Source organism: Molossus molossus, unplaced genomic scaffold (genome assembly GCF_014108415.1).
Source record: "Molossus molossus isolate mMolMol1 unplaced genomic scaffold, mMolMol1.p scaffold_m16_p_1, whole genome shotgun sequence".
Classification (NCBI taxonomy): Eukaryota; Metazoa; Chordata; class Mammalia; order Chiroptera; family Molossidae; genus Molossus; species Molossus molossus.
In genome coordinates, this window is record NW_023425344.1 from 5,021,431 (window position 1) to 5,034,802 (window position 13,372).

Consider the following 13,372-nt stretch of genomic DNA (forward strand, 5'->3'; position numbering starts at 1 on the left):
CCCCCTCCCCACCTGGTTTGAGGGCATTGAACAGTTGGGAGATAAAGACTCTAATCTCATTTCCCTCCACTAACTAAATGTGTGATCCTGGGCAAGTCACTTGATTTCTCATCTGAAATATGAAGAGAGTTGGCTGGATGATATTTGAGGCCCTTTCCAGTCCTAAATTTCCACAATTCTATGGCGATCCACCCACCTTAATCAGACTTATCTAAATAATCACAGAAAAACACCATTTCATGCTGGAGAAATACAGTCATAATAAACTAAGCAAAACCAAATGCCCTTCAATATCCTGTTGTGAACTATAAAATGTCCCCTAAAATCACATTTTCCCCTTGAAACAGGATGTAGGAAAATATTTTCCTATTAAATCCTTTTAAAGTGCAAACGAAAGCATTTATTCTGCGATTTGCCATCCAACTCAATAAAAAGTGGAGGATTCGGCCGTCCTGACCGCAGAAGATGCAGTCAGAGAGCAAAGGTGGAGGAGCCCAGGTTGGACAGAAGACGCTGCGCCAGCACCACACTGTGCGTGTTTTCTGGGGGAGTTTCCAAGTGCGTATCGAGCAGTTTATTTCTGCCATTATGTTGGGGAAACCAGTAAATGAGTTTTTATGAGGTGATTTATGAAACTCCCGGGGTGGACGAAGTGAGTGCCGGGAAGAAGGGGCACCAACTTCCAAACCTGCGGGATGAGGGGAGAGAGAGGACTTGAACTTTGGAAACCAGGAAGCACATCGGTGCAAGTTGTCCTTTAGGATGGGTTAGCACGGGCAGAAAGGGCTAGAAGGTGTCAGGGGAGCGCTGCCTTGCACTGTGGGCCTGTGAGAGCCTCCTGCCACAGGAAATCCTGCAAGGGCAATGCTTCCGTCCTCCTTGTTTCAGTAGACCCCCCAGTGTTACAAGGAGCAGGCCCAGAAACATTGCTTGGGAGACGGAAATGATGGGTGAATCTCTGCTCATCCAGGAAGACACGCAAGCGCTGTCTGCTCGGCTCACAATCATTGCACCTTTCTGTTAGAGCTCCCTCTCCCCAGGGGTGGGCAGAATGATGGTCCCCAGCAGTGTCCAAGTTCGAATGCCCGGAATGTGTGAATGCTATGTCACATGGCAAGGGCTAACTGGGGTGGCAGATGAAATTAAGACTGCTAATCAGCTGCCTTCAGATAGAGAGATTATTCTGGACTCGCTGGGCGGGTCCCATGTCATCACAAGTGTCCTTAAATGTGGATGAGAAAGCCATTGGCGTCAGAGTGATAGGTTGTAAGGACTTGCCCCGCTATTGCTGGCTCTGAAGGTGGAGGAAGGGGCCGTAAGCCAAGAAATGTGGGCAGCTTCTAGAAGCTGGAGAAGGCAGAGTGGATTTTCCCCCAGAGTTTTGAGAAAGGAACGCCGCCCTGCCCACACCTTGATTTTAGTCCAGTGAGACCCATTGGAATTTTGACCCCTAGAACTATAAGACAGCAAACTTGCGTTGTTTTAAGCCACTAAGTTTGTGCTAATTTGTTACAGGAAACTAGTAAAGCCTCCAAACCCCCAATCATCAGAGTATGTATGTCCTGACAGCCATGTGTGAACCATATGACTCTGGATGCTGAGCCATAGCCGACTGGACCAGGAGAGATGTCTGTCCTAACCTGGGCCAATTTTTTCCTGCATGCTCAGAATTTAGGCTTGGAACTGATACAGCTGCGACTAGAAACATAACATATAAACTCAGGAGCTGACAGTGGCCCATGTTCAGCCACGTGAACTGAGAAGCAGAGAAAGCTGGTTTGCAGAGACAATTATATTGAAGGAGAGAGGGAGAGAGAGATGGAGAGAGGTCTGGTAGCATTCTAGTTTCTAGCTCCCTTCCAAGGTGAAGTACATGTATGCAGAACAGACCCCTCCCAGTCTCTTCCTCCCACTGACATCTGCAAAAGAGCCAGTGTCCTCAGTTCAGAAATGATGGGCGATCAGCTCCAACCAATTGAAATGAAAAATGCAGACTGGTGGCTGTTGTCCAACAACCGGATGACTAATACTGGCTCAATGGGAAGAGGAAAGGGTATTTAGGAGGAAATTCCTACTCATGGAAGCAGGAGTGATTAATAGGTGTTCTTGTTTTTCATACAAGGCTCAGAGAGGAGAAGTAACTCGCTTGAGGTCACACTGCTAGTGAGCAGGGAATCTGGAATTCAAACCCAAGTCTTTCAGTTTCCAAATCTCAAGTATTGTTTGTTCGTTTGTTTTTCCTATTACTCATTCCAGCTATTTCCTGGGATTTTTTTTGTTTTTTTTCCTAGAAAGAGCTCAGGGATCTGATAAATGTCTCTATGTACCCTGCAACGATTCCATAGGTATTAAAACACTCACAGCTACCGCTGTCCAGAGAGAACAGTGAATGTGTAATATAGTTGAGGGGGTCTGGGCCTTACTGTGTCCAGAAGCTACAGGTCAGACCCGGATGAAGGTTAATACAATAGCTTTCCATTCTCTCCTGAAGCCTTTTGCTTACTGGTGTCCACATCTCTGCGGTACCTGGGCAGTGCATGCCAGCAGACACTGGATGTTAGTAGCCTTGGGGCCTGTCTCTGCCTGATGTCCAGGCTTGCAATTCCCACCCAGGGATGGTGGTAAGTGAAAAACGCATCCGATAGTCTTGTTTTGGCAGATATCTGGGTATGGGTTTTATCAATCGAGAAGGTCTAGTTATGCTGCACTAATAACCATCACAAATCTCCATGGACAAGGACAAAGGTTTACTTCTTACTGCCAGCACATACCCTTGATTGGCTGTGCTCTGTGTCATCTTTACTCAGGGACCCGGCTGAGGAAACACTGTGATATTACGGGTTGTCATGGCAGAGGGTAAAGAGAGCAGTGAAGCACATGTTCTTTCTATTTTTTGATAATCCTCACCCAAGGATTTTTTCCATTGATTTTTTTTTAGAGAGAATGGAAGGGAGGGGTGAGGGGGGGCAGAGAGAGAGAGAGAGACATTGACGTGAGAGAGACATCGATTGGCTGCCTCCTGTAGGACTCTTATTGGGCCAAGGATTGAACCTGCAACCCAGGCACATACCCTTGACCGGGAATCAAACCCTCGACCCTTTGGTCCATTGGCCAAGGTCTCCAGTTACTATATTACTGTGGCAAGTTCATAATTCCATGGGCCCAGAAAGCTCGGGTCTCCCATGCCACCCCACAAGAATTCACATGTCCAGGCATTGGGCACCCTCCATGCAGCAAATGCCTGCTTATACCATCTTTCCCAAGGTAGTAGGGCTATACAACCAGGCTTTCTGAAGGATGCGACAATGACAACAGCTCCATGGCTGACAGCTATCTCTCACAGCACACATCTGTCATGGGGTAGGCATCTGGATATACGCCCTTTTTGGCTGAGGCTGCCCTTAAGGACTTCTATTAAAGTCCCCAAAAGATTCTAAGCTGCCTGCATCTATCCTGATGGGACAGAGGGCGCAGCTGGAGGGAGCTGTATTTGGGAATTCCAACGTGCCTTGCTCTTTCAGGAGAGGAGTACCTGGCCCAACGAATGAGACATTGTTACTTACACAACCTGTATATGTACTACCTCAGACTGGGCAGTTCGTAGCATCCTTCCTCACTGTTTTCATCCATATCCTCTCAGCTTTATGGGGTTTCAAATAGTTATCAGTCCACCGTCAACGGAAAGATCCTTGCTCTCTGAGGTTAAGAGTAAAAAAAAAAAGGAAGAAGAATAAAAGGAAAGTCTCATATCCCATGACCCCATGGGTAGACTAATGGCCTCTGCATTGACTTTTCTAGGCATATCATGTACTTGTGGTCACTTGTGCCTTTTAGAGCCTGATGTTTTGTGCTCACTTGGTCTCATCCCCACAATCTTCTCTGCTCTCGCAGATCTGGGGAGAAAACTTAGACCTTTGTTCTCACCTCCAAAAAAACCAATCGTACCAAACACAGTACACACATTGAGGGTTAGGTGTAGCTCAGCCACCTCCCACTGTAAAACCCTTCCCCGAGAACCAGTCTCCTCCTTGGGTTCTGTTTCCCCTCTCTTACCTTTAATTCATTCCCATTCACTACCTTATGCCTAGCTACTTAACTCTCTTCCACTCTGCCCAGGCCTACTTTTGCATAGTCAGACTCATTAATGTCTCGGTAAGACAAAGGACCATTTATGCCAGACAGAAGCATCGGCAGAAAATTTGTCATTTCTTTCTCATTTTCTCCCTCTTTCTCCATAGGCAGAAGAAAGCTATATGGAAACTTATTTTCCTCATACAGAAAGGTGGAAGGGGCTATAGCCTGAATTTTCTCTCTTCCTTTCGGGTACATTGCCCTTTCTTGACATCTATTTTTGATGAACTTATTTAACACAGTGGGTCTCAAACTTTTGGTCTCCGAACTCCTTTACACGCTTAAAAATTATCGAGGACCCTAAATATTAACTTTTGTTTACATGTGTTTTGTCTATTGATATGTACCATATTAGAAACGAAAACAAAAGTTTTAAATATTCACTCACTTAAAAACAAAAATGAATATATTACATTAACATAAATGGTATCTTTGTGTGAAAAATACATTTCCAAAACAAACAAACAAACAAAAAACTTAGTGAGAATGGCATCCTTTTATATTTCTGCAAATCACTCTAAAGTCTGGCTTAATAGGCAATTGTTCTCATTCATTGTTTTGCAATATTACGGTGTCACACAGCCTCTGGAAAATTCAGCTGTGTGCAACCCACGAGAGAGTGAGAGTGAAAAGTCAGACATATTAGTATTACGAAAATAACTCTTCATCTTGCTGACCCCTCTTGGACAACCAGTTTCAATACATATCCTAGTTATTTATAAACTTGAAAAAGAAAACAAACTTGAACTCAGTGAGGTCCTGAATTAAATCTGAAACTTGAGCCAAAATGTAGTAAGAGCTCATTAGCTAACGCAGTGTAATTAACCACGACTATATTTAACACTGTAACACTGAGGATGAATAGAACCCGGCCACACTCTTCTGCACTGGCCTCCATCTGATAAAATCAGTCATCTTTCAAACCTGCCTTTCCAATAGCGATGCCTTCTCTACAGAGCTCTTCACCATAAATAGGAATGATAACAATATTATTAACGACGGTAACTGATTTGTTTTGATCACTGGGCGCCAAGCAACGCCAAAAAGCAGGTGTGATCGCTTATTGTCATAATAATACTCTGGGGAAGGTACTGGCTTCAGGAGGCAGAAGGCTGCCTGCCGCTCTGGGCCGAGCACACCTGCTCTGCCGTAGCACTAATTGCACCCAGATGGTCGCTGTCCACGCGCTTTGGTCCCGCACAAGGTGAGTCCTTGAGGTCAGAGGTCAGGCTGAGTCGCCTCCGGTCCCACGCAGCCGGCGCGCGGGGCTCAGTGCGGGAACCACGAGAAGGGGCGGAGCCTTTCGCTTCCCGATCTCTCGCTCCCGGGACCCACACTCCCCGAACGGGCTCCGGGATTTCCCCGTGCCGTCAAGCTGGGCCAGATCTCCCGAGAGGAGAAAGGGGCGCAGGTGTACGCGTCTCCGGGTTCGAGGCGCCGCGAGGACCCGTCACGCGCGCGGGCGGAGGTCGGAACCTTTCTTCTCGCGCCGCGGCTGGCAGGCGGAGGCCGGAACCTTTCTTCTCGCGCCGCCGGTTGGCGGGCGGAGGCGTGCAGAGACGGAACGGTCCTCCCGCGGCCGGGTGCGTGCGGCGGTCGCCGGCTGCTGACGTGGGCCGGCCGGGTACGGGCTGTAGGTGCGGGGCGTTATGGCGGTGGACATCACACTGCTGTTCCGGGCCAGCGTGAAGACCGTGAAGACCCGGAACAAAGCGCTGGGAGTGGCGGTGGGCGGCGGGGTCGATGGCAGCCGCGACGAGTTGTTCCGCCGGAGCCCCCGGCCCAAGGGCGACTTCTCCAGCCGAGCGCGCGAAGTGGTGAGCTGGTTGCTATGGAAACGGCGGGCTGGAGGTGGGGGCGGACCCGCGACGCAGCCCGCAGCCCCCAGCCCCCAGCCCCGACCCTGTCCCGCCAGTGGTGTGCGCGAGAAGCGCCTGGGGGCAGGTGGCCTGAGGGGACGAGGGTTGGCTGCAGGGAGCCGACGGCTGTGTCGGGAACGGCACAGCCTCCTTCCCGGGAGCACGGACAGTACCGGGGAGCTCGCGCGGGCCCTTCTCCCCTGGGGCTGGGGGAGGGGCCGGCGCTCGGAAATCTCCGTCCGCCGAGTGCCTGGGCTGGTGGGGAGACGGGCAGCTCGCTGTCACTGCAGCCTTGAACGCCCGGGAGGTTTCCCCACCGTCCTTCGCTTTCCTGTCGCAGCCCCGACCACAGTGTGGTCGCCTCCAGTGTTTTCCCGTCTCCGGGCTCCTCTCTCCCTGCCCCCCAGCCCCTGGGTTGAGGTCAAAGATCCTGCTCAGCTGACCTCTCTTTTCCCCCCGCCTCCCGCGGTGGATGAGGGCTCGGGCTAGGGATCAGTAGGCCCTCGGACTGGTGTGAGATAATCATTCACAGACACACTGCGTTAGTCATCTCAACGGCTTTGCGTTCCCCGAGGACGGCAGGAAAACAGCAGGCTTTCGTTCAGGAGAGCAGGGGCCTTCGCCTTCAGGGCAGGAGCAGTGTGGGCTTGGCCTCGGGGTATATGCTTGTTGAATGAAAAAAGGAAAAAAAAAAAAAAAAGCAAATGGTTGTCGTCTTCCCCCACTAAACTCTGTAAGGGGGGAGAGAATGTTTGCGTTGTTCACTTTTGTATCTTTGGCACCAAGGGTGGGTATTGTTTTTGTGTAGCTTAACGCTTATACAGCGCTGTCTGTACTCTTAAAAGAAGTAAAGTGACAAAATCACAAAAGAAGGGTCAGAGCTTTGGCAGGTGCGAGTGAGAGGGCTTAGGTTTCGTTCATTTCATGGTAAATGCACTTCTTTTTGGCACAGAGGTCCAATACCTGGTACTTTGCAGACACTCAGATATTTTTTAATGAATATATGTATGCATGAATTAACGAGTGGCCGTTTGTAGAGGATATTTAAGCATGGGGTGGGGGAGGAGAGGTGACCAGATAAATCCATTCAACCTTATCAGTAAACATCTAGTAAGCACCTACCTTCTGACCAGCACTGTGTTAGTATAACACAATTTCAAAGGACTGCTGTGGGGAACAAACATACTAACCAAACAGATGCCATAAAGCTTAGTAGATGTTGTATAGGGCACAGAGGAAATGTGTTCTGTTGTTCCCGAGTGCCCAGAACAACTGTATAGAGGCGGTGGTTACTGTGCCGACAGGGTGGGGAAGGGCATTTCAGGCTAAGAGTGTGCACAAAGGTGTGGAGATAGGTGACGTTTATGCTTGATTTTTATATACTCTGTGCATGTCTACGCATTAAATTACAAACAAATTAGTAATGACATTTCAAATTTTGGTGGAACTTATATCTGAACAACTCCAAACTGATGAATATGCCACTTTGCAGTGAGAGCTTGATTAGTTAACTTACTTGGTCTGTGGGACTAATGGGGATCTTGGGAGTGGAGAGAGGACTAGGACTTGGATTTATAAGACTTGCATTTTAATCTGGGTTCTGCCACTTAGAAGCAGGTGACTTGGGCATGATAATACCGTACTTACCTGTTAAGAAAATTATTAGGATTTTATGAGTCTGTATAGATCATAAAGGACCATACTAATTATTATTGTTCCCCTTCACCTCCTACCTCAACCCCATGTAGGCTGTTTAGACTATTTTCATCATTTTTGCCAAGCTATATTCCCTAAATCACTTAGCTATCTTGCACCTTGATTCCTTGCTTGCAAAGGTGAACCAAGTAAGCGCCTGAAGGAATCAGTGAACATCTGGTGCAGGTACTAATAGCATCAGTAGTGGAGTGGCAGCATTCCTCTGTCAAGGTGAAACTCCTTATCACTGATGGCAAAAGTGTGGCAAGCTGGCAGCTGTTCCTCTCCCTCCCTCGCTCCCCTGTGACCATGGGAGCCAGTGCTAATTTCCCAGCAGCTCCGTATAGCTCAGAATCCTTTTCAACATTGTGTCTAGGTAACCATTACCAATTGTGGGGCCTGACATTCAAGTTGAAATCTGCTTGACATCTTACCTGATATATAGTAAAAATAGAACCTGTTTACCTAAAGCTGAACCATGGTTTTTTTCTTTATGTACTTCAAAGGATCTTGTATAGGCTTCTCATTTTATACGTGGGAAAATACCCAGGTAAGTGAAACAACTTGCCCAGAGTCCTAACATCTGAGTTCATAGGACAGAACCAGAAGGAGAAGCCAGGTGCTTTAATGCTATTTATTATACCCCCCACCCCGAAGGAGAAGCCAGGTGCTTTAATGCTATTTATTATACCCCCCACCCTGCCGCATCCTCCTACCTTTAATGTTCAATATAATTTTAAACAAAAATTCAGTTCTTAGACTAGAATGGCAGTAAGTTTTCTTAATACTGAATTCATAACTGGAGATAGAATGGTACTTAGAGCAGAAAGACCTGAATTGGAATGCTTCTTACTTTATGAATTTGAACACCTCTTACTGTATGAACTTGGGCAAGATACTTAACCTCAGTGTCCTCAATTTTAAAATAGAGGAATAACAACCTGCAGATGGAATGAGAAAAGGTATGCAAGTGCCTGCATGAGTATGAATGCTTTGGTTGCAAATGACAGTAACCTAATGTAAATTAACCTGAGCAAAATGGGAATGCCTTAGCTCAGATAGCTGGGAAACAGGCTGGAGTGTCTTTCTCTAGCCTTTACCCACAAAACCCAGGGAAGGGTTCTGGTTGGTTCTCCTTGACCCTGAGCCCTCATTTATGGCATCAGAGGGAGAAGGTTCTTCAAATGGCCCAGTTCCTATGTCCACTCCAGTAGGTGGGTTGGACTTTGATTGTTACCCTACCAGAACCTTGGAGAAAGGATGCTGTTTCTAGGAGCATGGAGTAAGGGATGTTGGGCAGGCAAAACCAACAAAACCGCTCTTCACAGTGTAGCACAGTGCCTCACATGCCTTCACCTTACCTGCCTGGTTGTCTTGAACTCTGTGACAATGAAAAACTGGAATCGTGGGAGTTTGTAATAACAGACTGGGGGCGTGGAAATGTGTCTGGAGGTGCCTCATAGTGGAACTTTCGTTTTCTTACAGACTAATAAAGGTTACAGAGGCCGGGGAAAGCACCACATGGGAAACCAGGACCCCTCTTAGCAACCAAACTGTTCAGGGGCAGTAGGGGCCAGTGAAAAGCACAGGAAACCTGTAGCTCAAGGCCAGCCACTAAGTGGGCAGGCCACGTACTCTTCCTGGACTTCAGTTTCCCCATTGGTAAAACAGAGCTTAGACTGGATAACTGCAGTGATTTCTTGTTAAACAAAGATGTTTTGCCCTGGTCGGTTTGGCTCAGCAGTTAGAGCATCCGCCTGCGGTCCGGAGAGACCTGGGTTCGGTTCCCGCCAAAGATGTTTTAATTACATGTAAGACATAGTGACCCTGAGTTGCTGGAAATTCTATTTTCAGAGTGGGCATGCAGGTGAAAGTCTCTTTATTATGCATTGCTTTTGTGAAAGCTAAATGTCGTTTATTTTTATTTTCTTAGGAATTGGGTTATCTTGAGTGCCTGGCTGAAATTCAAAGTTCTTACAGTGACCCAAAGCCAGCCGATCTGGTCCCACTACTTCTCTGACCTCACCTCCCTTCACTCTTCTCTTACTCTACTCCTGTGCCCTTGCCTGTCACACCACCAGGCGTTTGTTCCCTCTGTCGGAACACTTTTCTCACAAATTCCGCATGGGGTGCTTTTCAGGCTTCTGCTCACATGTTGCCTGAATGAGACCTTCCTCAACGGCCCTGCATAAAGTTGCTTCCTTTTTCTGTACTTTATTTCTGCTTCATTCTTTTCATTATCTCTAACACATTGGATCAATTTATTTATCATTTACCTATTAGAATATATGCTTCATGAAAACAAAGACTTTGTGCTTTTTAGCACGGAATCCTTAGGTTCTAGGGACTAGGTAATCAATATTTCTTGAGATAGTGAATGAGTGTTAATCCACTGTGTCACTTTGCTTTCAGTTTTGCAGCCAGTTGATCTCTGTCCAGGGCTCCTTCCAGTTCTAGGAATGTGTGACCCGAGCATCACTCCTCAATATTACACAATATACATTTACACTTAGTGCAGTAGTTGGAGTAAACATTAGATAATAGTAGCTTTTCTTTTATTAAATACAATAAATATATTTTATTAGTAAGGTGTGGTTTCTACCTCTGTCTAATGGAGACGCAGATACATGAATAGTATAACAACTCAGGTATGAGTGACAGCCGCAACTCTCCCAGCATGATTCCACTGGTCCTCCTTGATTTTCTTCTGAGACGTTTTGTTGACCTGTGTGCCAATTTTTTGACTTAAAAGGTTGAGCTGGGACCACCTAGATTATTACCAAGGGTAGCTGGAAATAGGCTTTATCCAAGGATTGAGTATAGTTCTACTTAAACAGGCTTACAGTCAAGGGAGCAGGGTTTGAAGAAGCCATATCAGGCAACAGGTGCCAACGATCAGTGAGAAGCCAGACTGACAGGTGATAGGGCCATGCAGGACAGGAACAGATCAGGAAACAGCAGGTTTAGGATGCAGGCTTCTAACAGCATGAGTGTGTTGGATCATATCTTTTTTATTGTTATATTTAATGCAGAAACCTTTTTGCAAATGAACTAAGGAGGAGCTTTAGCTAAGGCTAGGTGAGGGGTGGAAAGAGGTTTGTTAGGCAGCCTGCTCTCTACCACCCTCCATAGGGCTCGGAGACACATAGGTGAAAAACCATTGTGTTAACATTCTCCAGGGCCTAGTTTAGCTTCTCGATGCTACGTTTTTACAGATTGTAATTGAGCATGTTATAAGCAGAACTCAGTGCTGGAGACTTTTCGTGATATTAATAGTGAGCTATTTGTGTGACTGCACTCCTGAACTTTTCCCAAGACTTATGAAGACTGCAATTTTTGAAATTATATTTATTTAATAACTGGTTTATTACTTCATCCTCTAAGCACTGAACACCTGGTATGTGTCAGGCATTGTGAGGACACAAAAAACTATGAGACATATGTCCCATCTTTCTGAAAATACAGATAAAGAATACCTAAATCTGCTTGAGGGACAATCAGTGGAAACCTCAGAGAGAAAGTGATCATCAAATTGGACCTCGAAGGATGGTAACCCTTGTACCACGCAGAGGAAGGGGGATAAATCACATTCCCGGCAGAGGGAAGAGTGTGAGCAAAGGCACCGATGTACAACACCAAGGTGATTGAAGGGAGCAAAGACAAGATGGTGTGGCTGGAGACCTTTTCTGGGAGAGGCCTGGGTGAGGGTCAGAATGGCAGGAGATGAGGCTTGCTGGACTAGGTTAGAGCAGAAGCCAGCCAACCTGGGCCCACAAGCCAAATCTGCCCACTACCTATTTTGTAAATGACGTTTTATTGGAGTGCAACCATGTTTATTTGTTTACATACAGGCAGTGGATACTTTTGTGCTCTAGTAGCGAGCTGTAGCCTGCAAAATGCCTGCAGTCCCTGCAATATTTGCTATCTGGCCCTTTGGAGGAAAAGTTTCCAACCCTCAGGAGAACATTGCCAGCAGTGCTCTGAGGAGTTTGGACTTGATGCTCTGAGCTTTGCTGGCAGAAGCATGAAAGGATCATATTTGTGTTTTAAAATAATCAGCAGCATTGAAAGTGAGTTTGGGGTGTGACAAGACTGACATAGAAGAGTTAAATTAGGAGGCTATTTCAGTAATTCGGGTGAAAGCCGATGAACTGGTGACAGTAGAATTGGACAGGAGTGGATGGATGAAGTAGGTATTTAGGTGATAGACTCAACTGACGTTATTAATTTGTGAGGTTAGAAAGAGGAAGAGGTAACATAATTCCCAGTGTTCTGGTTGGAAAGTCAAATGGTACTAGATATCACAGTAACATTTTTTCAGTGAGAATAGAATGCCAGGTATGCTTTCTTCTTTCCCAGTTCTAAACAGTAGAGAGTAGATCCAAGGGACCCATCGACCATTGAGTTTTATTAAGACAGCACTCCGTGGCAGTGCTTCCTGGTAAACCTGGATTGGAGAGCAAGCAGAACCCCGTGGGGTTCTCCAGTTTTGTCATATTTAGATCTTGGAGACAGTTGAGTCTATAAATAAGATACCCAGTACAGTTGACCCTTGACCTACACTGGTTTAAACTGCATGGGTCCATTTATACACAGATTTTAAAAAATATGCAGTCAAGCCCTGGCCGGTTTGGCTCAGCGGTTAGTGCGTTGGCCTGAGGTCCAGGGAGACCCTGGTTTGGTTCCCGCTAAGGGCACGTACCTTGGTTGCAGTTTGTTCCCGGCCCTGGTTGGGTCGTGCGGGGGGTAGCCACTCGATGTGTCCCTTCACATCGATGTTTCTCTCTCTCTCCCTCCCAGTCTATCTGAACAGGGAATGGAGGAATGCCCTCGAGTGAGGATAAACTATACATACATACATACATACATACATATATATATATATATATATATATATATAGTCAGCCTTTCATATCCCCAGTTTTCTACCCCCAGGTTTTGGTTGAAAACAGTTTTTTCGATTGGAGGTTAGGAATCCTTGGATGCAGAAGGCCAGCTTGGTGCACTATTCTACACCATTTTATATGGGGGACTTGAGCATCTGCGGATTTGGGTGTCCGTGGGAGGCCTGAAATCAGTTCCTTGCAGATACTTAGGGATGACTCTAGTTAAGTTTTGGGGAGTCAAAAGTTTCACATAGATTTTTGACTACACGGGTTTGGCACCCCTCACCCCTGTGCTGTTCAGGGGTCAGCCAGCTGCATGAAGATCTGTGTCTTGCTTCAGCAAATGATGAGCTGGGCCTTCCTACACGTGGCAAGAAACATAGGGCAAGTCATCCTTGCCAGACTGCAGATGGGGGAAGGGACTCACTAGGGCCCATCTGCATGCCAGGCTCTTATGCAGAGTTCTGTCTTCTCAGTGTGCTTGCTTTATTCTTGAAAGAAACCCATCTTGGTGGTAATGATCTTATCACATATTGTACAAACATGGTTCTCAGGAATGGTCGGTTCATTTTCTCCTTAATGCCCAGAAAAATCTGCACTGGGTCAAAGAGTTCCCTCTTCCCTCAGTTTCTAGTTGGCAGGTCACCAACAGTTCATTGTGGTGTGTACTAGGATAGGGCTGCTGAAACGGGTCTCCATGGGGTGACATTGTAAATTAATTCTTCCTGTCTGGTCTGGTTCTGCCTAGCAAGCTTGAGAACCAGATTTGTCAACACACCGAGGGTAGAATCATCTATCAGG

The 13,372-nt window shown here is 46.6% G+C and overlaps 1 protein-coding gene across 2 annotated transcripts in view; it reads left to right on the forward strand.

Moving 5' to 3' along the window:
* Positions 1-5,698: 5,698 nt before the first annotated feature.
* STX18 (syntaxin 18) overlaps positions 5,699-13,372 on the forward strand; it is a 118,853-nt gene continuing 111,179 nt past the window's right edge. Inside the window, exon 1 of one of the 2 annotated variants that reach the window (XM_036274245.1) lies at positions 5,699-5,948. In XM_036274245.1, the coding sequence (XP_036130138.1) occupies positions 5,781-5,948 (168 nt within the window). In that variant the 5' untranslated portion in view covers positions 5,699-5,780. The remainder of the gene's footprint in view (positions 5,949-13,372) is intronic. The other variant, XM_036274265.1, reaches the window with a different exon arrangement.